Here is a 27,498-nt window from a genome sequence, read left to right as displayed (position 1 = left end):
GTAATTTTTATTTCAATTTAAATGCATCATCATATAACATGGTTTCATAACTGAAATTACATTTGTCAGAATTTGATATTTTTATTATTAAAGAATTGAGGGAAAACTGTTGGTTATAATATTGATATGCAATGTAAATAAACCTTTTTTCATTGTTATAGGAATGAATTGGTCAGAAATAATTGGCCAGTGTCAACCACATATCTGTTTCCATGGAAAATGCAGCAATATTACTTCGAATAATTTCATTTGTGAATGTGATGAACAATTTTCAGGTAAAAAATACATATATATACATACATATACCATTTGTCCTGGATTTTTTTAACCAAGTACTATTATTTATAGTTGCGTTAAAATAAGTAGGGATGGGTTTGATAAGTTACCACTTGGTACTTTAAATTCTGCCATCATCTTTTCTAGGAGTGTGAGCTATAGAGATATACATGAGCAGAAAATTATTTTTTAACATGAGGATAATATGGTAATGTAACCAGTGATAACCTATCTCTCTTTTCAGTGCTTTCCAGATGCAAATTGTATCAATTATTCAAGGACAGCTTGTAGGACTTTGAAGACCCATGCAGCCAAAAACTAGCTAATTCCTCCTTATTTCAGTTGGTGTGAAGAGAAGGTTACTAGTAATGCTGTTCTTCCAGCACGAGGCTTCCTGGCTGCTAGTGAGCTTGGTCAGTGGAAACCACAGGAAATTTTGAGTTATGTTTATGTTACATATGAGAGGAAAATTGAGGTTACCAGTCTTGTCACAGGGTTTATAGATAATTGCCTTGCGTGCCACCGTGCCTGGATAATTTTTGTATTTTTAGGTAGAGACGGGGTTTCACCATGTTGGCCAGGCTGGTCTCAAACTTCTGATCTCAGGTGATCTACCTGCCTCCGCCTCCCAAAGTGCTGGGATTACAGGCATGAGACACTGCACCTGGCTTCCCATTAAATCTTATCACACAACCTCTTCAAGCTTGGCTCCAGTGGAGGGAACTGATGCTTCAGCAGTATTCTGTCTTCTACTCCATGAACATAAACTGGTGCTATCCTGAGCAAACTATAATTATTACCCTAGGAAGGTTCAGTAACTATAATAGGGTTTTTTGTTGTTGTTGTTGTTGTTGTTGTTTTGCATTATTTTGAGACCTACAGCCTGTGCCAAAAGTGTACAGGGAGCACCACATTTAAAAGATGTATAAAATATGTCTATATCTATCCATCTAATATGGCTTGATTGTGTACCCACTCAAGTCTCATCTGGAATTCCCAGTGTTGTGGGAGGGAGCCCGTAGGAGGTAATTGAATCATGCGGGGGGCAAGTCTTTCCTATGCTGTTCTCATGATAGTGAATAAGTCTCATGAGATCTGATGGTTTTAAAAAAAGGAGTTCGCCTGCACCAGCTCTCTGCCTGCTGCCATCCATGTAAGATGTGACTTGCTCCTCCTTGCCTTCTAATAATACATCATCTGTCTGGTTATTTCATACATATTTTCTAATATTTTATTATTGGTTTCTTCAGAACTCTTCAGAAAATAATATATGTATATTTTCCACATTGATCAACTGTGCATATTAATATATATTATTTGATATATGAATCTGGATTCATAATTGAGATTATGTTTCAATGAGCCATAGTAAAAATACAGAAAATTAATATTTCGGCCGGGCGTGGTGGCTCACGCCTGTAATCCCAGCACTTTGAGAAGCCTAGGCGGGAGGATCATGAGGTCAGGAGATCGAGACCATCCTGGCTAACACGGTGAAACCCCGTCTCTACTAAAAATACAAAAAATTAGCCGGGCATGGTGGCAGGCACCTGTAGTCCCAGCTACTTGGGAGGCTGAGGCAGGAGAATGGCATGAACCCAGGAGGCAGAGCTTGCAGTGAGCCGAGATGGCGTCACTGTACTCCAGCCTGGGTGACAGAGCAAGACTCCATCTCAAAAAAAAAAGAAATATTTCTAATGCCTTATCAACTGTTGATTATTATAAAACTAGCCTTTATGTCAACTTCTCATTGCTCTTGAATTTCATTCCGAACAGAATTTTGGAATTCATATCATTTGGAATATTATAGTTGTCATACCTAAAGCAGTTTAATAATCCATATCTAATACAAATTTACCTTAAGACTGCAAATAATTGTGGTGTAGAGTATGACAATCCTATTTCAAAACTAAAGAGCCCTTAGAAAAACAAATTCTTGATTTTTCAGATATCTCAAATATTGTGAAATAGAGTATAACTAAGAATAATTAGCCATGAGGTCAAACTTCAATTTCAAACATTATAAAAGTAAAATTAAGAATTAAAATCTAATCTAAAACCACATGAAAATTTTTTCTTCATTGTAATCCCAATTTTGAAAAAGTTATATAAGATTTATGCATCCATTAGAAAGTGATTTATTGTAATTTTATAAGATTTGTTGCTAAATTTTTAAAGGTGTATTTTTGATCAATGTAAGAAAATGTTAAAATTATTAGGCTATACATTATTAGTTCATGACACGTTTTCAAATATGAATGTGATGTAGAAACAGGTGATTGTCAGAAAATAAACTCTTTGTTTTTAGTTTAAGACTAAATTAAAGCTACTAAAAAGAAATTTAGTTTCAAGATAGGAAAGTTTATTTGTAAGGATATTGGGATGTTTGAATCCAAGATAAGTGATGTTAAAAAAGTTTTGCGATGGCATTCAATGAATAAAAACTTTTTAGAGTTCAGTAACTTCAGTTACCATTTTGGACAGATAACAAGAGATCTCATCTGACTAGAGAACAGTGTAAGACTTTTAGAATAGTTAGCAGTTTAAATCAGAGGGTAGACAGATTATTTTCCAATGTAAAGAACATATTTCTCCATTTGTATAATCCTCACCAGTGGGTAGAATTTATGAAGAATAGAGTTTGATTCATGGAAAGAAAAGCAGGCAGGAGCTAAATCAGATATAACTTTCTTCGTATTTAATAATTGAACTTTAATCCTATTTTGAGTCTTTTTTTTTTTTTTTTTTTTTGAGACGGAGTCTCGCGCTGTCACCCAGGCTGGAGTGCGGTGGCCGAATCTCAGCTCACTGCAAGCTCCGCCTCCCGGGTTTACACCTTTCTCCTGCCTCGGCCTCAGGAGTAGCTGGGATTACAGGCGCCCGCCACCACGCCCGGCTAGTTTTTTAGTATTTTTTTTAGTAGAGATGGAGTTTCACCGTGTTACCCAGGATGGTCTCCATCTCCTGACCTCGTGATCTGCCCGTCTCGGCCTCCCAAAGTGCTGGGATTACAGGCTTGAGCCACCGCGCCCGGCCGAGACTCAATTCTGATAGAGGTTGGAAAATTAATCTGTCAGTTCAACCCTCTCTCTAACCCCCTGTCATGTAGAGAATTGAACTAGCCCTTGCTCTCATAAGTGGAATTTTAAAATATAATGTGAGTTACATGAGCTGATAAGCACACATGTATAGTCAATGTTAAGGCTTAGTATTTATAAAATTTGGAATGATAATTTGTGGCAAATGTTTAACATATTTAATAATGTAAATAGTTTTTAAGGCATTGAATAGGTAGGAGTTCATATGAGTTTACTCTGGGTTGCTATTACTTTCACATTGTCAGACTTTATTTTGTAGTATTTTTATTCTTGATTCTCTAGTCACTATGCTCATTATTAGCATTGATGGTGACTTGTATTTCCAAGCACAGCATAATCCACAATAACATAACATTTAAAAGCAAAGGCTCTGGGCCGGGCATGGTGGCTCACACTTGTAATCCCAGCACTTTGGGAGGCCGAGACGGGCGGATCATGAGGTCCGTCTCAAAAAAAAAAAAAAAAAAAGCAAAGGCTCTGCATCGGTTACTAAAATGAACAATTTCCTTTGCTACCATCCTCTATCCAGATATCCAGATAAAGAACTGAATGTCCCTCTGAACCTTCTAATGAATTTCTTCCATTGTGATGAAACCTCCATACATTTATTGGCAAAACGTTATTTCCAAGTGTTCTCCACCCTGTTCTCCACCCTACTATAAATTGTCTCAAAATAGTTTATGTGTCTACCAACAAGGTAGTGTATACTATGAACTTAATAAATAGTAATTATTGATAATTATGAGATCTCAGGATGCTAATGAAACTTTTTATTGTATTGAGAAATGAGAGTATAAATTGATTATAAAATGGAAAGACTTGAATGCTCAATAAAGCATATAATTTAGCTAAAGTTACTAAACAGATATACGTATATGCCAATGTGAATGTCTTTTTATTGTTGTTCAATGTAATGTATAGAATACTTATTTTTTCCTTTTTTTAGTTGACAGTAATTATGCTTATAGGATACAGCTGATATTTTGATATAGCTGTACAATATGTAAGAATCAAATCAGAGTAATTAACATATCCATCACTTTAAACATTTATCATGTGTTGTGAACATTCAGAATCCTCTTTTTGAAAATAGATAATAAATTATAGTTAACCATATTCACCTTACAGTGCTGTAGAACACCAGAAATCATTCTTTTTATCTAGCTATAATTTTGTATCCATTAACCAAACTGTCCCCATTCTCCTTTTCTTTACCCTTCCCAGCATCTAATACTCACAATTCTACTCCCTACTTCCATGAGCTCAAATTTTACTTAGGTCTCACAGATGAGTGAGAACATACAGTATTTATCTTTCTGTGCCTGACTTATTTCACTTGATATAATGTCCTACAGGTTATCCATGTTGCCAGGAATGACAGGGTTCCATTCTTTTTATGACCAAGTAGTATTCCATTGTGTATATAGACCACATTTTCTTTATGCAAGCATCTCTTGATGGGCATACAGGTTGATTCCATATCTTGACTATTAGGAATAATGCTATAATAAATATGGGGGTGCGGCTATCCCTTTGGTATACTAATTTCATGTCCTTTGGTTATTTTTAACTAGTATTTAATATGCACCTTTCTTTTTATCAGAAAGTCCATGAAGTAGTAAAGAAAATAATTAAACTCATCTCTATTTTACCTTTTGAGGAAATGGCAGAAATACAATTATAATTTGGAATTATTTGACTTCAGTGATTTTGATCTTAAACTAATATAATATGTTGCTTTTCTGGTTTCTTCATGAAAATGTCAATGAAATATTTAATAATGTGGTAGTATCTGTGTATATTTATATAAGGCTTGTAATATCCTATAGCCCTTGAAAGCCAATATGGCTCACTCACTTTGCCATTTTTAACTTGTCTTTTTATTAATTATTTGTAGAAAAACTGTATATGTCCTGGATAGAAGTTACTTGTCAGGTATGCATATAGTACAAATAATTTTTTTTCTGTCTCTGGCTTTTCTTTTTTGATATTTATTTATTTAGAGACAGAGCCTCACTCTGGCTGGAGTGCAGTGGTGCGATCTCGGCTCACTGCGACCTCCACCTCCCGGGTTCAAGCAATTCTCCTGCCTCAGCCTCCCAAGTAGCTGGGACTACAGGCATGTGCCACCCTGCCCAGTTGATTTTTTTTTTTTTTTTTTTTTTTTTATTTTTAGTAGATACAGGGTTTCACCATGTTGGCCAGGATGGTCTTGATCTCCAGACCTCATGATCCATCTGCCTCAGTCTCCCAAAGTGCTGGGATTACAGGCTTGAGCCACCGCGCCCGGCCACCTTTTAATTTATTTTTTCATGTATTTTGATAAGCAAAAGTTTTCAATGTTAATAAAATCAATTTATCATTTTAAAACACATTTTGTAGGTGTTGTGCCTTCTTTAGGAACCATTTGCATGTTCCAAAGTCACAAATAATTTCTCCAGTGTATTCTTCTAGAAGACATACAGTTTTAGCCCTCTGTTTAGGTTTATAATCCACTCAGTTAATTTTTGCATTTAATGGAATATTGGTTTTTTTTTTAATATATGGAAATACAGTTCAGCACCATGTGGCAGCTCTTTCTTTTACCCATAGATTTGTTTGGCGTCTTATCAAACATAAATTAAACATATATGTGTGTATGTCTAGTTCTGTAATGTCTATTATATGCTCTTGATCTGTTTTTCTTTCCTTAGCCAATACTAGTGTCTCTTGATTAGTGTATATTTATATTAAAACTTGAGGTTCTATAAAACAAATCCTCCTGTTTCTTAGTCTTTATCAAAATTGTTCTGACTATTCTAGATCCTTTATATATACATACAAACCTTAGACTTCACTTGTCAATTTATTTTAAAAATTCTACCAGAATTGTAATTCAGCCTCTTTTGATATTTGCCACATATTTGCCAAGGAGTTATTTGCCAAAATATCTCTTTCCTTTACTTCTACAGTTACACGCATGGTAGACTCAGAATTCTCCTAGTGGTCACTGAGGCTCTGTTCATTTTAGTTCAACCATTTGTGGTCCTCTCACCATTCTTCGGATTAGATAATTTCTTTGGATAAGATTTTGAGTTTACTCACGCATTCTATTTCTGCCTGGTTTTGTTCGTTCTGAAAGGGCTTTGTGCAGATTTCTGTGTGTTTTTATACAGAACTTTTGTAGTTTTCAGTAACAGAGTTAATCTGAATAAAAGCTACACCAACACAGAATAGCAAATGTCAATGTGGCTTTCTCTCTCTCTCTTTTTCATTTTCAGAACTTTTCTGGGTTTTCAGTGAAACAAGCAACTCTTCAGTGATTCTAAACAGGGCCATTTCAAGTAGAAACAGTAATTTGGGACATTTAGCTAAAATCAGTTATGTATAATTAGGCATAAAGATTGATTTCTTGGCCGGGCGCGGTGGCTCAAGCCTGTAATCCCAGCACTTTGGGAGGCCGAGATGGGCGGATCACGAGGTCAGGAGATCGAGACCATCCTGGCTAACACGGTGAAACCCCGTCTCTACTAAAAATACAAAAAAAAAACAAAAAACAAAAAACAAAAAACTAGCTGGGCGAGGTGGCGGGCGCCTGTAGTCCCAGCTGCTCGGGAGGCTGAGGCAGGAGAATGGCGTGAACCCGGGAGGCGGAGCTTGCAGTGAGCTGAGATCCGGCCACTGCACTCCAGTCCGGGCGACAGAGCGAGACACCGCCTCAAAAAAAAAAAAAAAAAAAATTGATTTCTTGTAAAGTGGTCCTGACTTCACTATAATTTGGCAATTGTTTAAAAATGAAATTTGCTAATATAAATGAGGAAACCAGTAAATGGAGCACTGTCAAGAGGGTGAACTTAAGGGGAAAGAGAATTGAGTAGCATTTTTATGTGTTTTTCTTAAGACTAAATGAACCAATTCATGTAAAATACTTGGTAAGATTTAATTAATTTTAGCTTTGGCTACTTTTGCTATTGTTTGGCATAACAACTTCACATTTAATTTTTTTCCCACCATTTTGTGAACACAGTCAAATCCAGTATCCTTTTTATGGCATTCAGGTGTTTATGTAATTGATGTCTACTTTTATAAGCATTTTTCAATATTTTCTTAACCAATCATTTGCTCTAATCAACTAGTCTTAGTGATTGTCTTATGAACAGGCCATATACATTCATAGTTTCTCTGCTGTCACTCATATATTGTATCTTCTCTAGAATAAAGTCTTTCTTCTTTTCCTTCACTTCTGCAAAAATCCACTTCCTTTACTCCTCCTACTGATTTGCAAAGTTCCTGACAGCAAAGCCTGTGATCGATTCAGATTTACAGCCCTACTTTACAGCATATAGAAGGTATGGAATAAATGTTTGATAATGAGGAGAGTACGAGATGTGGGGATGTTCTTAATCTTAAAATAAGTTCAAAGTATTATTCTCTTCTGACAGACATATTTGAAAATAGGTATGGCACAATTTTTTAGTCTGAAATTGCAGAGTTATATTTGAGTATTGTACACTCTTTTTTTATTTTGAGACAGATTCTCACTCTGTTGCCCAGGCTGGAGTGCAACGGCACTATCTTGGCTCATTGCAACCTCCACCTCCTGGGTTCAAGCAAGTCTCCTGCTTCAGCCTCCAGAGTAGCTGGGATGCAGGTGCCCGCCACCACGCCCAGCTAATTTTTTGTATTTTTAGTAGAGACGGGGTTTCACCATGTTAGCCAGGATGGTCTTGAACTCCTGACCTTGTGATCCTCCCGCCTCGGCCTCCCAAAGTGCTGGGATTACAGGCATGAGCCACCGCGTCTGGCCGAGTATTGTACACTCTTATTGCCATGTATAGAAAGAAAAGAATCACAGCTTTCTCTCTATGTTTTATTAACACACAGAAAAAACTTTGAAAAATATACCATTTCTTAAAAATGAAATGTATGATTTGCTACAAATGGCCATGTGGAAAATATGATACCTGCTTACTTTTGACTCAGAGTGCATTCGGTTTTTATACTAACTGAAAATTATATGATTGCTTTGTTTTAAAAGTGAAAAAAATGTGTAATCCCAGCACTTTGGGAGGCCGAGACGGGCGGATCACGAGGTCAGGAGATCAAGACCATCCTGGCTAACACGGTGAAACCCCGTCTCTACTAAAAAATACAAAAAACTAGCCGGGCGAGGTGGCGGCCGCCTGTAGTCCCAGCTACTCGGGAGGCTGAGGCAGGAGAATGGCGTGAACCCCGGGAGGCGGAGCTTGCAGTGAGCTGAGATCCGGCCACTGCACTCCAGCCCGGGTGACAGAGCGAGACTCCGTCTCTAAAAAAAAAAAAAAAAGTGAAAAAAATGTAATAACTGCTTTTAGCCTTGTAATATTGAATGCGTCAATTGGCCCCCCTTGTAGAATGTTGAATAGCTATCACTGGTGACAGATGATCTATACATCGCAGTAATACTGCTTATATAGTGATAATTTTGCACTTCTAATTTGTCATTTTTAGTGATTTAAAAGTCACTTGATGACTCCCTGAAAAATGACTGATGTTTTTCCTATATTAAGTAATTTCTGCTGGTAAAGTGTAAGTCTTTTAATAATTTCTTGAATTCTGTTCAAGTCGGCATATTTTCATTCATTGTTCAACTAAACAGGTGTGACAATTTTTAGAATTCCATGCAGAAACATCTCTCTAATTACTCCATCTTGGTACTTAGAAATGTGTTTCATGGGGAAATGCCAGAAGCTTATTTTGTAAATACAGGAACATTTCTGAACACATGACTTCAACTTTGTTTAGCACAAAAACTTGAACACTGAAAATCTAGAAAGTTGAATTTACAAGGCATTTTACCTTTTCTCTGCGGGTAACCTTATTATTGTATCTTGTCTGTGATCATCAGTGATAGTACAATTTCAGAAACTGGCTATAAAAGCACAATACCGTAATTATTAAAATGTCATCACCCTTTCAATAGATATCATACTTGATTTCCTAGAATGCTGATTTGATTCGTGTGATTAAAAATTTCAAATTTTTACAACCTACTTTATCATGTCCAGACTTACCTTAGTAACCCAATCAAATTCCTATTGTATAGGTTTAAAAGCAATTTTAGAAATGGCTTGTAATGAATGAATGTTTCCTGATTCAAGATAAAAATTTGGAAATGATTAATCCATTTTGAACTCAAATTATACCATAGATCAGAGGAATTTTTCCATCAAGCTTAAAAGCAAATTTAAAAATAATCCGAGATAGTGAATTAAATTAAGATGCACATATAAACATCTTTTTATTTTATTATTATGATTTTTTAGACGGAGTCTTGCTCTGTCACCAGGCTGGAGTGCAAAGGCACAGACTCAGCCCACTGCAACTTCCACCTCCCAGGTTCAAGCAGTTCTCCTGCCTCAGCCTCCTGAGTAGCTGGGACTACGGGTGTGGTAGGTGTGCTACCATGCCCAGCTAATTTGTATTTTTAGTAAGATGGGGTTTCACCATGTTGGCCAGGTTGGTCTTGATCTCTTGACTTTGTGATCTGCCCGCCTTGGCCTCCCTAAGTGCTGGGATTACAGGTGGGAGCCACTCACTGCACCTGGCCATAAACATCTTAATGAGCAATCAATTTTGTAAATTTGAGGAAACATGTAATTTATTTTTCTGTCCTTTATGCATTCGATTTTATGTGGTTGGTATTTATTAGTCTACCTATGGTAGATCAACTCTGATGGCAGGGTATACTTGAAATTAGACCTTTTAAGGAACATCTTTAACAGAGTTTATTCTGTTTCATAAAACAGATGTCATGCATCATGGCAGATGAACCCACCATTTGGTGTTTAGGATCCAAATTTCACTTCAGGAGCAGGGTCGCAAAAAACTGAAGCTTTTCTAATTCAATCGTGCCTGTTTGTTGGCAAGTTAGTTTTTTTAAATAAGAAAGTAATCCTCATATCTTCTCCCTGACAAAGTTTTACTTAACTAATTGCTCTTAAGAGGTGTTATACTTGTATAATGAAGAATATCACTGATATAGTGAAAAATATGGAGCAAATATCATTTTTAGCTTACTGAAATCATGTAATCGGTTCTATAATATTCCTTAATTATTTATTATTTTCTGAGTCTAAGATTTTTTAAATGGAATAAATTAAATTACTCCATGAAGAGAAAGCTGGGAAAAGTGCTTGTGTGTGTGTGTGTGTGTGTGTGTACAAAAATTTATAAAATTAGTGTATACGCTGAGGCAGGAGAATGGCATAAACCCGGGAGGCGGAGCTTGCAGTGAGCTGAGATCCGGCCACTGCACTCCAGCCTGGGTGACAGAGCACAGCATATGTCAGATGATTTTTATTTCAGTGATTTTAAAACAGTTATTGATCAATGGTGTTCTGATTAAATCGCAGATGTTCATTTTCAAATAGTGCCTTCTCATCCTTTTCAGCATTTCTTCATAGAAAAGCAATTATCTGGCTACTTATCATTAACTAAATATAAAATTATGTTCAAATAAATATCCTTGACCACACAGAATTTTGTTAGTATAGCATTATGTGTAAATTTAGCTCTATAATTTTGAATTTTCAGTTTATTTTAAAATTTTGAAATATTATTAATAAACTCATTGTTCCACTGCGTATATGTAAAGATCAATGGCAGTAAGATTCAATATAACTATTATTGAATAAATGAAAAGCAGTAGCTCTTTTATCTCATCTAATGTAGTTTGTTTTTATAACCAAAAACTAAGAACTACTTGTATATTTTTAGTGTTTTGAACTCTGCACAATGTTTTCATACCAAAGATGGCATTCAATGATTTTAACTGTGAGAAAAGAAATACAGTAACAATTACATGCTATATATATTTCAGACTCTTCTTTTAGGTAGACAGTTGGACTAGGAGATGGTTACTTTTCCCAAAAGAGACACTGATTTTCTCAGTAAATTTATTTTGAATGCTGATAAAACACTTCTGTCTGAAAAAATCTGACTTTCTTTCTTTCTTTTTTTTTTTTTTTTTGAGATGGAGTCTCACTCTGTCACCAGGCTGGAGTGCCGTGGCACAATCTTGGCTCACTGCTGCAGCCTCCGCCTCCCACGGTAAAGCGATTTTCCTGCCTCAGCCTCCCGAGTAGCTGGGACTACAGGCACCACCACCACGCCCAGCTAATTTGTATTTTTAGTAGAGACGGGGTTTCACCATGTTGGCCAGGATAGTCTTGATCTCTTGACCTCGTGAAAAAAATCTGACTTTTACCAATAGCTGAAACTCTGGGAGTTGAGTCTATATTTCAAGCATATTTTGTTCTCTATGCCTTTGATCTATGTTCTTCTTATCCTCAGCCGAAATGCAAATCTCTCTGTTTTTGACATTCTCAGGAGCTCTCATTTCCTTCTTAACTTTTGCTCCTCTGCTGTTCACTTCCAGTTCTTTCAGCACTTTTCATCTTTAGTGCTCTTACATCTTCAGTACTCAAAGTTTTTACTGGTCATCTATTTCTGTGTAATACACGAACCCTAAATTAAGTGGCTTAAAACAATGACAACATTTATTTTCATCAAGCAGCAATTTTATTTTGATTTTGCTCTGATCATGGTCATTGGGGGGTATTGCAAAGACTGGTTGCTAGAATTGTCTGAAGATTGCTTCCTCACAAATCTGGAAGTTGATTCCAGACATTGTCTTAGATGTTAGCTGATGCTGTCTGTTGGAAGACTCACATGCTGACGTTCTACATGGCATTGGCTTCCTTATACCCGGTGCTGAATTCCACAACAAGCTTCAATAGAGACAGTGAGCTGTATTAACTTTCAGGACTTATCCTCAGAAATCATACACTGTCATTCTCTGTATATTCTATTTGTTGAGGATTTTATAGAACCCCATTCAGGATAAAGGGATGGAGAAAAGTCTGGAAGACCAATTTTGGTTGGAAATTTTGTTGAAGCAATTTTTTATAATCTACCACAGTGCACGTTCTTTCTTCTCTTTCTGCAGCTTGCTATAGAATCATAGAAAGCTAGAAAGAATGCAGTTCTACCATGGACCATTCACCGTGTGGGTCATTATTACTTCCTGTGAGCTAACGATTGCATTTATGAAACTATTGCTTTAGACATATTATTAAAAGTCTGCTCCTTCTTTGAGCTCCATGTCACCTTGTATCAGCTTTGCTACTACATTAATTTTGTCATTTACTGTCTTCTTGGTTCCTCATCATTAATTAATGGATACACCTACTTGATAATCTTTAAGGATGACTGCTCCAAGGTATAGCCGACTCTGTGGCCAGCCCATCTACCCATCCACCTAACTATTCACCCATCCACCCACCCATCTACATACCGCCCGCCCATCTACCCATCCAACTACCCATCTACCCATCTAGCCATCTACCCAATCACCACCCATCTACCCATCTACCTACCCATCCACCTAACCATCTAGCCATCTACCCATTCACCCACCAATCTACCCATCCACCCACCCACCAACCCATCCACTCATCCACCTACCCATTTACCCATCTACCTAGCCAGGTTCCCATCCACCTACCTATCCACCCATCCACCAATCTACCCATCCACCTGCCCATCCACTCATCCACCATCCACTTGCCTGCCTGCCTATCTATCTATCTATCTATCTATCTATCATTTATCTGTTGGTGCCTTAAGCAGTTATGTTTGTAGCTGCAGGAAACCATCCTCAGACTCCTTCCTGGGGACCAAGACAGCCACCGACGGAGCTCTGCCCAGGGCTGTGGACAAGCACCAAGCTTTTCTCTTGGTTAGCTCCCCTACATCACAGTGCCTGAACCAGTGGCCCCGGCTTCCCTTGTTTAGAGGAGCCACACTCCTCTAAACAGATGAACAGCAGCAGCAAAGAGGAGTGAACACCCCTCTGTCCCTCAGCAGCCCTGAGTGGCTGTGACAGGCTGGGCTCAAGACTTACCAGGTGCTTGGTGAGGTCCCAGTTGTGGATGACCCTGGCCGGAATCACTGAGGCATCGTCTTGGTGGCAAATGTCACAGTAATAGAGGCCAGAGAAGGCACAGAGCTCGGGTCGTACAAAGAAGAAGCCGATTTGCCAGAAGCAGCCTGGGGAGATGGGTAGTGAGTGAGTGGTGTGGCCAGAGTCAGCTCCTAGTAACTTGGGAGCTGCTGTGGTGGAAGAGATCTGTTAACTTTTTTTAAAGGTAGGCACAAAGACAAGAATAACCACCACTCATATTTCCACCACTCAGAACTCCCCCTTACTAATTAATCTTTACAACAACACACTGTGTAAGAACTATCACTATTTTACAGCTGAAGAAATGGATGCTCAGAGAGGTTAGGAAATCTGTCTGGTCACATAGTGAAGAAGTGGTGTGGCTGGCATTCAGATCTGGGTTTGCCTGGTTCCTTGGTTTGTCTGCTTCCTGGGGAAGGCACACACGCTTGGTCTAATACCCCCAGGCAGCCCTTGCAAAGGGGCATAAGAGCTCCTGGCTGGTATACCAGAGGCAGATGGGTAGGGGACCAGGAGGGTCCCAGGTGGGTCCCATCTGCAGGGACCAGGCCTTTCAGAAGGCAGCTCTGAAGTCCTGTTTTCCATTCCAGGTGGGTCCCATCTGCAGGGACCAGGCCTTTCAGAAGGCAGCTCTGAAGTCCCGTTTTCCATTGCTAAAGGGGCAAGGTGTTCCCACAAGTATTATAAAACCTCATTGCAGAATGCCATCATAATTGTGCTCATTCAGGGAAGCATTTCCAGAAAAGTACTATATTGTCTCAAAACTGCCTACAGAGGACAAAAATACTGTTTCACCTGTCAAATAGGAAAATACTTTCCTGAAAACTACTCTATGCGAGTGATGATTATAGAGAACTCTTGATTCCTGTAGCTCAGATCTAATCCAGCCCCCTGGAGCCCCAGGTGTTTTAAATGGTCCTTTCAAAGGTCTTTACCCTCAGTAGTTGGTTTATGTAACAGCTCTGAGGGGTTTGATCAGATCTGCTATTTGTTTTGTTTGTTTGTTTGTTTGTTTGTTTTGAGATGGAGTCTCCCTTTGTCGCCCAGGCTGGAGTGCAGTGGTGCAATCTCGGCTCACTGCAAGCTCCGCCTCCTGGATTCAAGTGATTCTCTTATCTCATTCTCCCGAGTAGCTGGGATTACAGGCACCTGCCACCACGCCCAGCTAATTTTTGTATTTTTATGTTGGCCAGGCTGGAGGATCTACTATTTGCCTCCAGTGCTTCCGTTTTCTTTTGGAGACAGAGTCTTGCTCTGTCACCCAGGCTGCAGTACAGTGGTATGATCTCAGCTCGCCGCAACCTCTGACTCTTGGGCTCAAGTGCCTCGGCCTCCCCAGGAGCTGGGATTACAGACGAGCACCAGCACACCCAGCTGATTATCGTGTTTCCAGTAGAGATAGGGTTTCGCCATGTTGGCTGGTTCCAGAGCCTGCGTTCTGCTCCCTTACCCCTTGCTGCCTGTGTCTAGTGTCCCTGCTGCTGGCTCAGCAATGCCAGCCTCCTCTCGGTCCACCCCTCCACTCGGGCCCCAGAATGGAAGCAGCAGAGTAGGGGCTATGGCGAGCAAAGAAGTGGCTGGGGGACAAGGGCTGGGGTCAAGACTGGCCATAGGGAGTGGACAGGCAGCCGGCAGGGGGCAGGGCAGTCTGCACAGTGTCTGATGCCTCAGGACTGTGGGGCAAGGCTGGCTTCGGCCCCCCATGGTTGGATAGTTCTTACAGTGTAGAGGTGTCTCCATAGCGGGGGCCCGTGGGAGCAGCCAGTGGGTATGTCCTGGGCAAAAAGCAAAGGCCCTGACTCAAGTCCTGAACACGTGCCCTGTCTGCCCCAGGGGCAGGCAGAAAGGTCCCTGGGCCTTGGGACCAGAGGGCGGGCTCTGCTGCTCACTAGCTGCCTTACCCTGACCTTCACCTAATTTCTTCAAGCTTCCATTTCAGTGTCTGTAAAATTCAGCTACTACCAGCTATTTTGTGGGGGTTATTACAAAGCTTCAATGAGGAAAGGTTCTGCAAGTACCCTGCAAATTATGAAATGCAATCCAGATGCCAGTGGTTGGTGGCTGCCACTGAGCCGTGCCTGCTGGGTGGAAAGGAAACCCAGACCCCCTTGTCTCTAAAAACAAAAACAAAACCCCACAAAACTCCAGACCTACTCAGCAGAGTCGCTCATGAGATGAAACTATGGAATGAGACCACCGCTTCTCCTGCTGTCCTTCCCAGCTTCTCCTCCACCTCCCCTTTTCCCTAGTTTATGAGACAGGAGAGAAGGGGGAAAGCAAAAAGTTGGAAAGAAACAAAAGTAAGATACATAGCTAGACGAACTTGGCACCACCACCTGGCTTTGGTGGCTAAAATAATGATAATATTAACCCCTGACCAAAACTACTAGTGTTACCTGTAAATTCCAGACATTGTATGAGAAAGCACTGTAAAACTTTTTGTTCTGTTAGTTGATGTATGTAGCCCCCAGTTAAGTTCCTCATGCTTACTTGACTTATGACCTTTTCACGTGGACCCCTTAGAGTTGTAAGCCCTTAAAAGGGCTAGGAATTTCTTTTTCCAGGAGCTCGGCTCTTAAGACGTGAGTGCGGACGCTCCCGGCCGAATGAAAAAACCTCTTCCTTCTTTAATCCGGTGTCTGAGGAGTTTTGTCTGCCGCTCGTCCTGCTACAAAACCAGTTTTCCAACTTTGCTTTGTAGATATCCTGGCTCTAGAACTGAATGGAGCTTGGTGAATAATCAAGAAACTATACAGTCAGGTTCCTTGCAGAACTGCTTTTTCTGAGCTCAGACACGAGGTCATGCTGCTGGCCTTCATCATAGTAATGCTACCTGAAGCAGCCCCATTAAACCTCCCTGGAGCTGTTTTGCAGGGTACCTGCCCTGTCCTTCTAGAGCTCATGTTCATGGAGCTACACACAGGAAATGTAAGAGCGAAGGGTTAGGAAAAAGCTTTGATTCCGTCAACATCTGGGTGGGTTTTACTATTTTTTCAACAACAAAGAGACATGCACCTGATAGCCCTTTTCACCTTACCTAGCAGGAAAGTCAGAGCTAAATTTTCTTCAGCAACCACCACCTTAGCACCTGTACATCATCTGCCCCGTAATTCCTCTCCGTGGGGACACCAGCATGGTAAACCAAGGGGCCAGTTGGCATCTTGGCCTTTGTGGCTGCTTGATGGGACTCACCGTCTCTACCCTGGATTGGGCTCCCCTGGACCACAGCTGAGGCCACCAGCTGGGACAAGGCCAAGCCCCCATTCCAGATGCTCCACAGCTTGCACCCGGGAGGCCCAGACCCAGGGCTGGCACCATCCTGTCCCCAGATGTCTGGGGCATCCTGGGGCAGGTTCCCAAGCATCCTCTGACTTGGAGTAACCTCCCACCGCCAGCACCCACACAGACACACACAGCCAGGTCAGGCAGGTTTTGCACCAGGAGACTTTCTGCAGGTGTTTCCTCTCCATCTCTCAGGATGGGGCCCCGTGGATCCCTGCCGTTGGTGTTGTGGAAACTAGAGCTGCATTGGCGGCTGAGCCCTTGTTCTCTGCTGCCCCAGCCACCTCTGAAACGGGATCTGCTGTACCTAGGACACATCTCAATTGCTCTCGTGTAGCACTGAAACCAGACACTTGAATGTCTGTCCCTCGGCCAAACCAGGGGCCACAGGAGGGCAGAGGCCATATCCTGTGCATTGCTGTCCCCAGCACTGTCCCTGGTATGTGATGGTGGCAATAATGACAACAGCCTGCATCTCTAGGCATTCAGCAGGTGGACAAGGGTGCAGGCTCAGGAGCCAGGCCCCTGTGTTCAATCTTCAGCTGTCCCACCTATTAGCTGTGTGACCTCAGGCAAGTGATTTAACCTCTGTTTCCTCTTCTCAAAATTGGGATTGTGATAGTACCAGCCTCACAGGATTATTGTGAGGATCAAATGAATGAATGCATATAAAGCTCTTAGCCCAGTTCCTGGTCCCAGGTGTCAGCACCCAGCCTCCTCCTCATGATTAATTACATGTTTACTGGGAACTTGGCACCAAGTCAAATGCTTTAAATAAGTTAGTCAATCCAGACAACTCCATTTCCCAGACAGGGGAACCCAAGGTTCAGAGAGGTTAAGTAATGTGCCCAAGGTCCCACCAGCTAGTTAGTTACCTTGAAGACTAGGTCCCAAGCCCAGGCAAGCTGAATTTCGCTCCTAGCCCCTGCCCCGCCAAGGCGGCAGGTGTCTGTCTGGTGAGCAGCGCCAGGGGAATGAAAACAAACAACACAGGTTGGCCCGGGTCTTGGAAACTTTTCTAAAGAATCACTTGTGTTTTGTTTGAAGGCTCACCCACAGGAATTATCTCTCGGAGTCTCCGCATAGGTTCAGTGTTTCTGACCTCCAGCAGGTGAGAGTGTTCTGCTTCCCCACCCAGACCTCCAGAAAGACTTCGTTCCCGGAGAAGTCAGCAAGGAAGATGGGAGGGGGTGTCTGTAGTTTACTGAAGACAGCAGTCTGCAGCTTTTCTGCAGCTCTGGGTGGGTTACCCTGCTGCCCCAGTTTCCTGGGCAGGGACGGATACCCCCAGCACCCTGGAATAAGCAAGCACTCCAGCAACCCCAGGATCATAGGAAGAGAGTTTGGAATACTCCTTTCCCCAGGGGGAGGGTACAGTGGAGTCGGGTGTCATCTATGAGTCCCATTAGCCCTGAGTGACCTCAGTGCCCACGGGCTGGACACTGGCACTGCTCAGCCTGACTCAGGGAGGTTTTCTTTTCTTGCACACATGGAAACTGGGGGTAGAAGTTCTCCAGGCAGGGTGCCATGGTGCCTCAGTGCAGCTGCTTGAAAGGCCTGGGGCCTCAGTTTACCAGCCCTCCGCAGATGGCAAACAGGGTGTATGAAGGATTCCTCAAGGCCCTGATTGAATTTGCCTCCCAGCACGTCTACAACTGCGACCTATGCACCCAGCGTGGCTTCCTCTGCCAGATCTGCCAGCACCACGACATCACCTTCCCTTTTGAGTTTGACAGCACAGTCAGGTATGCGGGACACCCAGCCAGCCGTCTCCCAGCCCCACCCTTCTCCCCACACCCACAGCCTGGCCCAAGCACGCAGGGCAGCAGGCCTCGCTCTATGGGCAGGAATGTATTGAACATCCGCTTTGTGCTGTGCCAAGGGGTGGTGCTGTTGTTTGGGGCAGTCCATGCCCTGGGCAGTCATGGGCAGCTCCGGTCCAGCTCAGGGGGCAAGACAAGCTCTCCCAGGACTCCTCTGCCTTTATGGAACCATCTGTCTTCCTAAAGAAGAGGTGGCTGCCGGCTCTCTGAGTGGAGCCTCCTGGTGCCTCAGTGTATGCATGGGTTGAGGAGGGTTGTATGAGTTACCACTCTGCACTATTGGCATGAGACCAGGCACAAAGTTGGCACCTGGTGGGTGGTACCTGCCACTGCCACTGCCTCTGTTGCTGAAATGATCACTCTTGTTCCCAGTTATTGCTCATTGTCAGCAACCTCTCAGTGGAAAAATTCATCCAGACCTTCCTGCAACCCATATGGGAGTGGAAAACTGAACTGGGAACATTAGTTCTTTTTCTGTTGGTGTTCACTGGCCTGGAGTCAGCCCTGAATGGGCCTGGGGCTGTGTTTTTAAAATTATACAGTCTTGGCCAGGCTCAGTGGCTCATACCTGTAATCTCAGCACTTTGGGAGGCCAAGGCAGGTGGATCACTTGAGGTCAGGGGTTCGAGACCAGCCTGGCCAACATAGTGAAGTGTCGTCTCCACTAAAACCACAAAAGTAAGCCGGGTGTGGTGGTGGGCACCTGTTATCCCAGCTACTTGGGAGGCTGAGGCAGGAGAATTGCTTGAATCCGGGAGGCAGAGGTTGCAGTGAGCCGAGATCGTGCCACTGCACTCCAGCCTGGGCAACAGAGGGAGGCTCTGTCTTAAAAATAAGTAAATGTTTTTAAATACAATAAATCCTTAATGAATTTCAAGCAGGATTTATTAAAAACTGCAATAGTACAGAGAAAATCAGTGTGCATTGTGTGACATATCGGTAAGCACTGTTTCAAGAATCTCCTATTCCTGAACCTCCGGAGAGGCACGGCATGCGTGCGTGGGTTACACAGTACGTCACAGCCATATCGTGGGTTCTGGTCAAAAGTGCTGGCCAGCGTGGCCACAGGGCAATCTCCAGCCCAGCTGGCACCAGCAGGCGTGCTGCTCTCTCCCCAGGTGTGCCGAGTGCAAGACCGTCTTCCACCAGAGCCGCCAGGCTGTGGTGAAGAAGGGCTGCCCCCGCTGTGCCCGCCGGCGCAAGTACCAGGAACAGAATGTTTTCGCCTGATGCCCATCTGCTGACCCCGCTCTGAAGGCCGAGGGTGAGTGCAGCTCAGCCATCCCAGCTGGGTTTGCCATCAGCCCAGGATACTCACCGTATCACAGCGGTGTCCCCTTTTCAGGAAGACCCTCAATGTGACCAGAGCACCGGCCTCCCAGAGAAAGCCCAGGAAGTCCCTCTGATGTCCCCTGGCCCCCTCACCACCCCTCTGCTGCAGGAGGCGTGGCCACCACCAGATGCTCCCTGTCTCTGGGCAGACAGGGTCTTTTACTCACCAGGCCCTGGCTCACCAGCGTCCCGGCACCTCCGTTAGGGCTGCCCAAACACTGTGGAAAGGAGGCTTGGGAAGCATTTTCAATTCCACATTCCTGATTAAAATGTCTTGTTTTATAAGGTGGGTTTTTCCCATTCATATTTCAACAGAAAGTATGTTTTTATTCTTACCCTACGTGAGTCACCCATGAAATCCGGACATTCTCACCCCCAGCGGATGCACGGGAGTCATTCAGGCCTAGCCTAGAGGCAGTGGGTGGCTGGCGGGCAGGCCACTGCTGGGACAGGGCCCACCCGGTGCCTTTCCTTGCCTTCATTGCCAGTGCCAAACCCCCCCTCAGCAGGGGAGGGCCAGTCCTGGTGACCCCACTTCGTCTGTCTCCTCTTTACTCCCCACTCTCGCCAGCTGAGCCCACCCCTTTCTCAGCGTCAGAGCCCCTAGCTCTTCTCTAGCCCGGGGCCTTGGCCCCATTAGGAGAAGGAGAAGCGACTGGAAAGCAGCACTGTCAGCACTTTGAGCCCTCCTCGGTTTAGGGAGGGTCACTGTCTTGCCCACCCCCGATCCTCACTCCTCTATAGACTGGGGCGCTGCTGCAGATGCTCCAGGCCCACCTCGGTGGGCGCCCGGGGTCACACTCTGTGCCTGACTGACCCCTGCCAGGGCACAGACAGGCAGGACCCCAGAGAGGGCAGGCAGCCTGGCCCTGCACTGTGGAGAAGTGACCCGGTCCTTCGCCCTAAGCTGTGCGGGGCTTGCAGGGGAGCTGCCCTGTGGATGCAGCCACGGCCTCACAAAGCCATGAATTCCCAAAGCATCACTGAACTTGCCCAGCCAGGACATGGAGACTGAAGAACTTCCCCGGAGCAGGACTGCCTTTGAAGGGGCCTTGGGGCTGGGGTGGGAGCCTGGAATTGTTTTTGAAGTGAAGTTCAGACCCTCCAGGCTTCGGGGAAATGTGGGTTTGCTGGTCTGTCTGTCGCCTTCCCCCACCTCTCCTGGACCCAGCAGGCCCTCAGTCCTAGCTGTCTTACCTGCGCTCAGCTTGGAGTCTGAGGCCTCAGGTGGAGATCCCCCTGTCACTGTCAGAGATGAGCCCACCCTCACCCCTCCCTGGGGGCGATCGGCTGCTGAGCCACCCACCCAGCCTTGGAGCTGGATGCCTGTGCAGCAGAACAGAAGCGGCAGTGGCAGGCAAGTGGAGGCTGTGCACAGCTTTTTCGGGTCATGGCACACACCCGTGCCCCGATGCCAATGCCTCCTAAGCCGGGAGCTGGGTTATGCACCTGCCATGGCCCACATTAACTCTCCATCACAAGCCTGGCCTCGTCAGAGCCCTCATTGCCCCATCCCTGAGTGGGCAGGAGACTGGCCTGGGGAGGGCTTGGGTCTGTGAGGATTCTTCCCGAAGGTGCCCTCGGAAACAGACTAATTCTCAGGGAAATCAGATTGCGGTAAAATGACATGGAAATAAACAACATTCAGATCTGAGATTTCCTGTCCTTGAAGTCCCCTTTCAGATTACAAGTTGGCATCCTCTGCCCATCTAGCTGCCGCAGCTTCCCCCAAGGACAGCAGATGATAGGCCCAGAGAAGATAAGAGAAACTGGGGAAGGGAGGCCCAGTGGAGGGCCACGGCACGTGACCTGGTTCTGCCCTGCCAATGGGTTCAGCCCTTCTCCATCCTCAGCAAAGTGCCTCTGAGGGCACTTGTTTCCCCTTCTCCCCAACTTTTTTTCTTTTTTTTTTTTTTTCTACACACTGCTTTAAATGTGTCCCAGTGATTCTGGTATGTCCCAACTTTTTTGTTTGTTTTGAGATGGAGTTACTCTGTTGCCCAGGCTGGCGTGCAGTGACGTGATCTCAACTCACTGCAACCTCCACCTCCTGGGTTCAAGCAATTCTCTTGCCTCAGCCTCACGAGTAGCTGTGACTTCCCCTTCTCTTCTGCCTAAAGGAGGAGGGGTGGTTTGGAGATTTCAATCCAACCCCAAGAGCTCATCACATAAGTGTCATAATAGCTGATATAGGTGGGCGCGGTGGCTCATGCCTGTAATCCCAGCATTTTGGGAGGCCAAGGCAGTCAGATCATTTGAGGTCAGGAGTTCAAGACCAGCCTGGCCAACATAGTGAAACCTCATCTGTACAAAAATACAAAAATTAGCTGGGCATGATGGCAGGGGCCTGTAATCCCAGCTACTCAGGAAGCTGAAGCAGGAGAATCACTTAAACCCAGAGACGGAGGTTCCAGTGAGCCGAGATTGTGCCACTGCACTCCAGCCTGGGTGACAGAGCCAGACTCCGTCTCAAAAAAAAAAAATAGCTGCGCTGGGCATGTGGTAAACTCTGCTTAGTGGACCTCATTTAATTCTCCCAATAATCCAGTGAAGTGAGTGTTACTATTGATAGCTGCAGAGATAAGGCAGAACTCCCAAGGCCTACCAGCTGCCAAGCAGCAGAGTGGGGCATCATACCAGCCTGACCCCACCAAAGACCATGGCCACTGCCAGTGCTGCCTGGCTGTGCTGCAGGTGGGGAGGGACGTAAAAGGTAGGAGGGAGAGAAGATTTCTTCAGTCACTATTTTCTAAGCATGTTGGGCACCAAAGACGGATGCCGAATTCTGCTGTGTGCCTACCCTGGAGGGTCCCGAGGTGCCACCAAGCCTCAGACACACTGAGATTATCAGAGGAAGTGGGGACTCACAGGTGGCTACGCCTAGCAGGGGCAAAGATACAGAGGTAAGGGAGTTCCAGAACTAGCGTGGCCAGATTCAGCTTCCCACCCAACCCTGGGCCCCCAGGAGGTGGTATCAAGAGGGGCCATGGCCTGGGTTGCGGGCCCCTCTTCCTCCCAGAACACTAGCCTGAATCAGCCAGCTCCTGGCACACACAGCCAGGTCCACAGGCACACCTGTTCTTTGGGGCCCCTGAGGGCAAGGGGTCTGCTGGGGCTGGGGCTGGGGCTTGTGATGTCTGGAGTGAGTGCAGGGTCACATCAGGGCGAGGCAGCTTGTCCAGAGAGGCAGAAAATTCCCAAACAGAAGACCCCCAAGGCAGACGGCCCTGGGGCTAGCCTCCTGGCCTCTAGGAGGTGGTTCTGAGTTTACCCTGTGGACAGATTGGAGGCTGACCCTCCTTCTGAGGATCAAGAGGGAGTTGGGGATGGTGGGAGGGTAACCTGGCCAAGAGAAGCTGCTCGGGGGAGGCTCCCTCCATCCTCAGTCCCACCATCTGAGCCCCGCGTCCTCTTCCTCCCTGGAGACAGCCAGGTGTGGCCAAGGATCCCGGGAAGTGCAGAGGAGGGGGTGGCGTCTTCGCTCTTCAGGCGCTGGCCTGGCCCAGTGGGGACAGGAAGCTAGGACGCCGGGGATTGTCTCTCACAACTGCAGCCCAGACCCAGTCTGGGAGGAAGTCCTGCCAGGCGCTCTCCACCGGTGCCTTCCTGGTTATATTGCTGAATAGGAAACCGGGCAGCGCAGGAACCGCGCGGTGGAGTAGGGAGCGCTGGACACTGAGCCCACGCGCACCCACTGGGACAAGTGGAGGCGAGGGACGCCCCGAAGTGCCCGGGCAGGCAGTGGGCCGCCGAGCGGGGGTTGAGGTGGGAGGTGGGGTGGGTGTGGGGCAAGGGGCAGGATGGGGAGGAAAGTGTGCGGCAGGTGGCGGGTCCGCACCAAGGAGCTTCTCGCGCCTGCTCCTCTTGTCTCGGGCGGTGCTAGGGCGGTGCTAGGGCGTGCTAGGGCGGTGCTAGGGCGGTGCTAGGGCGGTGCTAGGGCGGTGCTAGGGCGGTGCTAGGGCGGGAGCTGCGCAGGCCTCATCCCACGGGGAGGAGAAGGTAGCCGAAGGGCTGCCCTCCATCTGGAGGCGGGAGGGGAGCAGGCCCAGGCCCCCAGTGCCGACCTAGGCGTTGACGCCGCTGTAGCTTGCGTCGCCTGGGCGGTGGACGCAGGGGACCTCCTGGCGACGGGTGCGATCTCGTGCTCCAGAGATCCTCCGGCCCCCACCAATCCCTCCCCTTCTCTGTGTTCCCCCAGGTTGGCGAAGGAGCTGTAACTAGGTCCCCTTCTTATCCAGTCCGAGACACTGCGCTCCGTTGGGCGTCTCTGCGCTGGGAATCCCGCGCAGAGTTTTTCCAGCCCGGCCGGGCTACACCGGGAAGGCCCCGGTGGGGGAGGTGGACTTGGAGCGGCGGGTCTGCAATCCGGTTGGAAGGGCTCGCAGTGGGTGATTCAGGATGCGAATAACCTCCCCGCGAACAGGAACGCCCACACGAGACAACCAGCCCCAACTCGGCATTCCCAGAGCCGCGCGCGGGAGGGACGCAGGGACTCCGGGACAGCAAATCCCCAGGGGAGAAGGGGAGAAGGGAAGGGGGGACACGGGGCAGGGGCAGCCCCACCTTTCTTGGGCTCCGCTAGCAACCAGCCAGCACCCCTTCAGACGCAGCCTTTCTGGCTCCCGGCCCCGGCCTTCTGCTCCGGGCCTCGTCCCAATGCCCAGCAAGGTCCCCAGCAGAGGCATTCAGGCTCCTCCTCGCCTCGCCCGGACACAGCTGCTTTGGGTATCGGTGACAGCACTCCTGAGCGTCCCTGTCCCTATTTGCTGCCATTGCCAGCTCCGATTCCGCGCAGCCTCTCCGCCTGGCCCCTGGAAGCCCCGCCCAGGGCGATGGTAGGGGCCTAACCTGCCGGCTCCGCCCACCGGGCCCTGGGGCTCCCTGAGACCCGCCCAGCCGACGTGAGTGTGCTGTGGGGTCCAGGGAGAAGCGGCGCCGGGGGCAGCGTCCACCCTGGGGTTTGTTGGCTCAGGGCAGCTCGATGACCCCGCCTCCGGGGCCCAGTGTGCATAGTGACTCAGTGTACACCCTTTCCTCGTCAAGGAACCCTTGACAAAGTGGCTAAGGAGCCCTACGGGGGCCCCGGTTGGACCCTGCTTCTTCGGTCCCTCAGCCTCGGCCAGCGACGGTCTCCTGGCCCCTGGTCCGGGTCACCTTAGGAGGCAGGAGGAGGTGTGGTCAGTGTGGGAGTCTGGAGGGGCCATGCACTTCCGGAGAAGACCACCGACTCATGGCTTTGGTGGAGGGACGCAGGCAGATTTAGTTAGGCTCTCCCCCATCCCTGACACACCGGAGCCGGGGCGGGAGAGGGGCTTGTGACCACTCTGGAGAGCTCTGGGGGCCCCTGCTCTGGGACTCCGCACGGATAGTCACTATCTCAGAGCGCATTCTCCAGGGGCCACTCTCGTGGAGGCACTGTAGGGGTCCCAGGGCAGGTGGGCAGTCTTTCTTGGGGGTGGCGTGAGAGCCGGAGAGCAGGGGGCGGGGCGGGCCAGGCTAGGGGTCACGTCTGCGGTGATGCAGCTGGGGAAGGAAAGAGAAACCGAGAGAACCGGTTCCCCCGCATTGGCAGCAGAGGCCTCTACATCAAGGCCCTTGGACTAAGCGGGGCAGGAACGGCCTCCAGGTAGAGCTGTTCGCTGGGCGCCGTGCAGAGCCCGCATCCAACTCTGACCAGGGGGTCGGGGCGCAAGCTCCTGGAGGAAGGCAGTGCTAGGAGACCCTCTGCGGATTCTCTGAGGGCGGGAGGCGTCCAGGTGGGACAGGGCCCGGGGAACGGCAGGAAATGGGCTGCTTTTCCCACTTGACTGACGGGCAAACTAAGGCTCAGTCAACTATTAAGCAAGAGTGGTGTCGACCTTAGAGCAGGCAATCACCCCTCGTTTTAAAGCCAAGGTTTCCCTCGCAGTCGATTTGGACCAAGACTACCCACAATCTCCCCACCGCAGGACTGAAGCAAGGGCCAAATCTTATAATCTACCCCACGGAACGAAGGGGTTGTCCTAATTCCAGCACTGAGTGTAAGAATGGAAGCCTTAGATGTGATTTTATGCAAGTTGCCATTTTAGAAATGGGAAAACTGAGGCCCGAAGACGAATGGCAAGTGCAGCATCGGTACTCGAACCCATGCCTGTCCCCGAGTGCGGGGCTATTCCGGGCTCGGTGGTCTTGACTTCCGCGGCCCTCCTCCTTGTTGCCTTTAGGAAAACGCCGCGGCCGCGATGGCGGCGGACGTGGAGGGGGACGTGTACGTGCTGGTGGAGCACCCCTTCGAGTACACCGGCAAGGACGGGCGCCGCGTGGCCATCCGGCCCAATGAGCGCTACCGGCTGCTGCGGCGCAGCACCGAGCACTGGTGGCACGTGCGGCGTGAGCCTGGTGGCCGCCCCTTCTACCTGCCCGCGCAGTACGTGCGCGAGCTGCCCGCGCTGGGCAACCCTGCCGCCGCCCCGCCGCCAGGTCCCCATCCGCCCCGCGGCCCCCGAGCCGCTCTCCTATGACTACCGGTTCTTGAGCGCGGCGGCGGCAGCGGTCCCCAGTGGCCCCCCCCCGCGGAGCCCCGAGCGGCGCCAGCTCCCTGTGCGGCCTGCACAGCGCGGCGCCGCGACCCAGCGCAGCAGCCTAGCGCCCGGCCTGCCCACCTGCCTGTACCTGCGGCCCGCGGCGCCGGTGCGGCCCGCGCAGTCCCTGGACTACCTGGCGCGCGCGGCCGTCTCGCCTCCCGCCGGCCACCTCGGAAGCAGCGGCAGCTTCAAGGCGTGCAGCGTGGCGGGCTCCTGGGTGTGCCCGCGGCCCCTGGCGCGCAGCGACTCAGTCGATTTGGACCAAGACTACCCACAATCTCCCCAACGCAGGACTAAAGCGAAGCTCAAATCTTAGAATCAGCCCCACGGAATGAAGGGGTTGTCCTAATTCCAGCACTGCGTGTAAGAATGGAAGCCTCAGATGTGATTTTATGCAAGTCCTCATTTTAGAAATGGGAAAACTGAGGCCCGAAGACGAATGGCAAGTGCAGCATCGGTACTCGAACCCATGCCTGTCCCTGAGTGCGGGGCTATTCCGGGCTCGGTGGTCTTGACTTCCGCGGCCCTCCTCCTTGTTGCCTTTAGGAGAACGTCTACGAGGCCATCTAGGAGGTGCGCGGCCCGCCGCGGGAGGAGAGCATGAAGCAGGTACGACCCCGGGCGCGGAGGCGGGGAGGCTCACTGGGGACCGCGCCCGCAGGGAGCCTGGGCTCGAGGAGACCTGCTCCGCTCAGCGTCGGGCACGACGCCCACCTTTGTCCGAAGACTTCGGATAAGCTCCCTCTCCACAGCCGCGAAACAGTGCAGGCCCCCAGTCCCTCATCTGCAATTCCCAGGCTCCAAAGCTCCCTGGAAGCCCAAAAGATTTTTCGTAATCCAATTGGTGGCAAAATTGCGCTTGAACTGATGTGAGGCTGTTGATGGTCTTTATTTATCGCGCTTGTGTGAATATTCATATTTTGCTGCAGAAATGCAAATGAGCTCGATAGCCGGCTGCTGCCCCAAGCCCTGATGGGAGGTAATGTAACCTACAGCAGGTGGGTACCTCACGATAGCTTTCCAAGTCCCAGCTGTTCTATATTCCGAAGCGCATCTGGGCACGGAACGGGGGATTGCGGGCCTGCCGCCAGCTCAACAGCCTTGCCCGTCTCCCAGGAGCCTGGGATCAGATGAGAGGG

At 47.5% G+C, this 27,498-nt stretch overlaps 1 protein-coding gene, 2 long non-coding RNA genes and 1 pseudogene across 3 annotated transcripts in view; 3 read left to right on the top strand and 1 right to left on the bottom strand.

Moving 5' to 3' along the window:
- The window catches only part of LOC117087586, a 37,269-nt gene extending 18,286 nt beyond the window's left edge, over positions 1 to 18,983 (top strand). Inside the window, exons 2-4 of the mRNA XM_033217984.1 lie at positions 162 to 275; positions 17,689 to 17,752; positions 18,286 to 18,983. Of these exons, the coding sequence (XP_033073875.1) occupies positions 162 to 275; positions 17,689 to 17,752; positions 18,286 to 18,499 (392 nt within the window). The 3' untranslated portion in view covers positions 18,500 to 18,983. The remainder of the gene's footprint in view (positions 1 to 161; positions 276 to 17,688; positions 17,753 to 18,285) is intronic.
- Positions 11,996 to 16,635, bottom strand: LOC117087580. The gene is made up of 3 exons (XR_004438854.1): positions 16,552 to 16,635; positions 13,300 to 13,445; positions 11,996 to 12,124 (listed from the first exon to the last, which is right to left on the bottom strand). It is a non-coding gene; the product is annotated as an uncharacterized LOC117087580 (long non-coding RNA).
- Positions 18,984 to 19,488: 505 nt separating the features above from the next.
- LOC117087577 lies at positions 19,489 to 21,450 on the top strand. Its single transcript, XR_004438852.1, has 2 exons — positions 19,489 to 19,728; positions 19,810 to 21,450. It is a non-coding gene; the product is annotated as an uncharacterized LOC117087577 (long non-coding RNA).
- Positions 21,451 to 25,558: 4,108 nt separating this feature from the next.
- On the top strand, positions 25,559 to 27,227 carry LOC117087571 (annotated as a pseudogene).
- The last annotated feature ends 271 nt before the right edge of the window (positions 27,228 to 27,498 follow it).

The sequence above is a fragment of the Trachypithecus francoisi genome, unplaced genomic scaffold (genome assembly GCF_009764315.1).
Source record: "Trachypithecus francoisi isolate TF-2019V2 unplaced genomic scaffold, Tfra_2.0 Contig00665, whole genome shotgun sequence".
Taxonomy (NCBI): domain Eukaryota; kingdom Metazoa; phylum Chordata; class Mammalia; order Primates; family Cercopithecidae; genus Trachypithecus; species Trachypithecus francoisi.
Note: the sequence above shows the minus strand (reverse complement) of the source record. Positions and strands in the feature narration are given on the sequence as shown.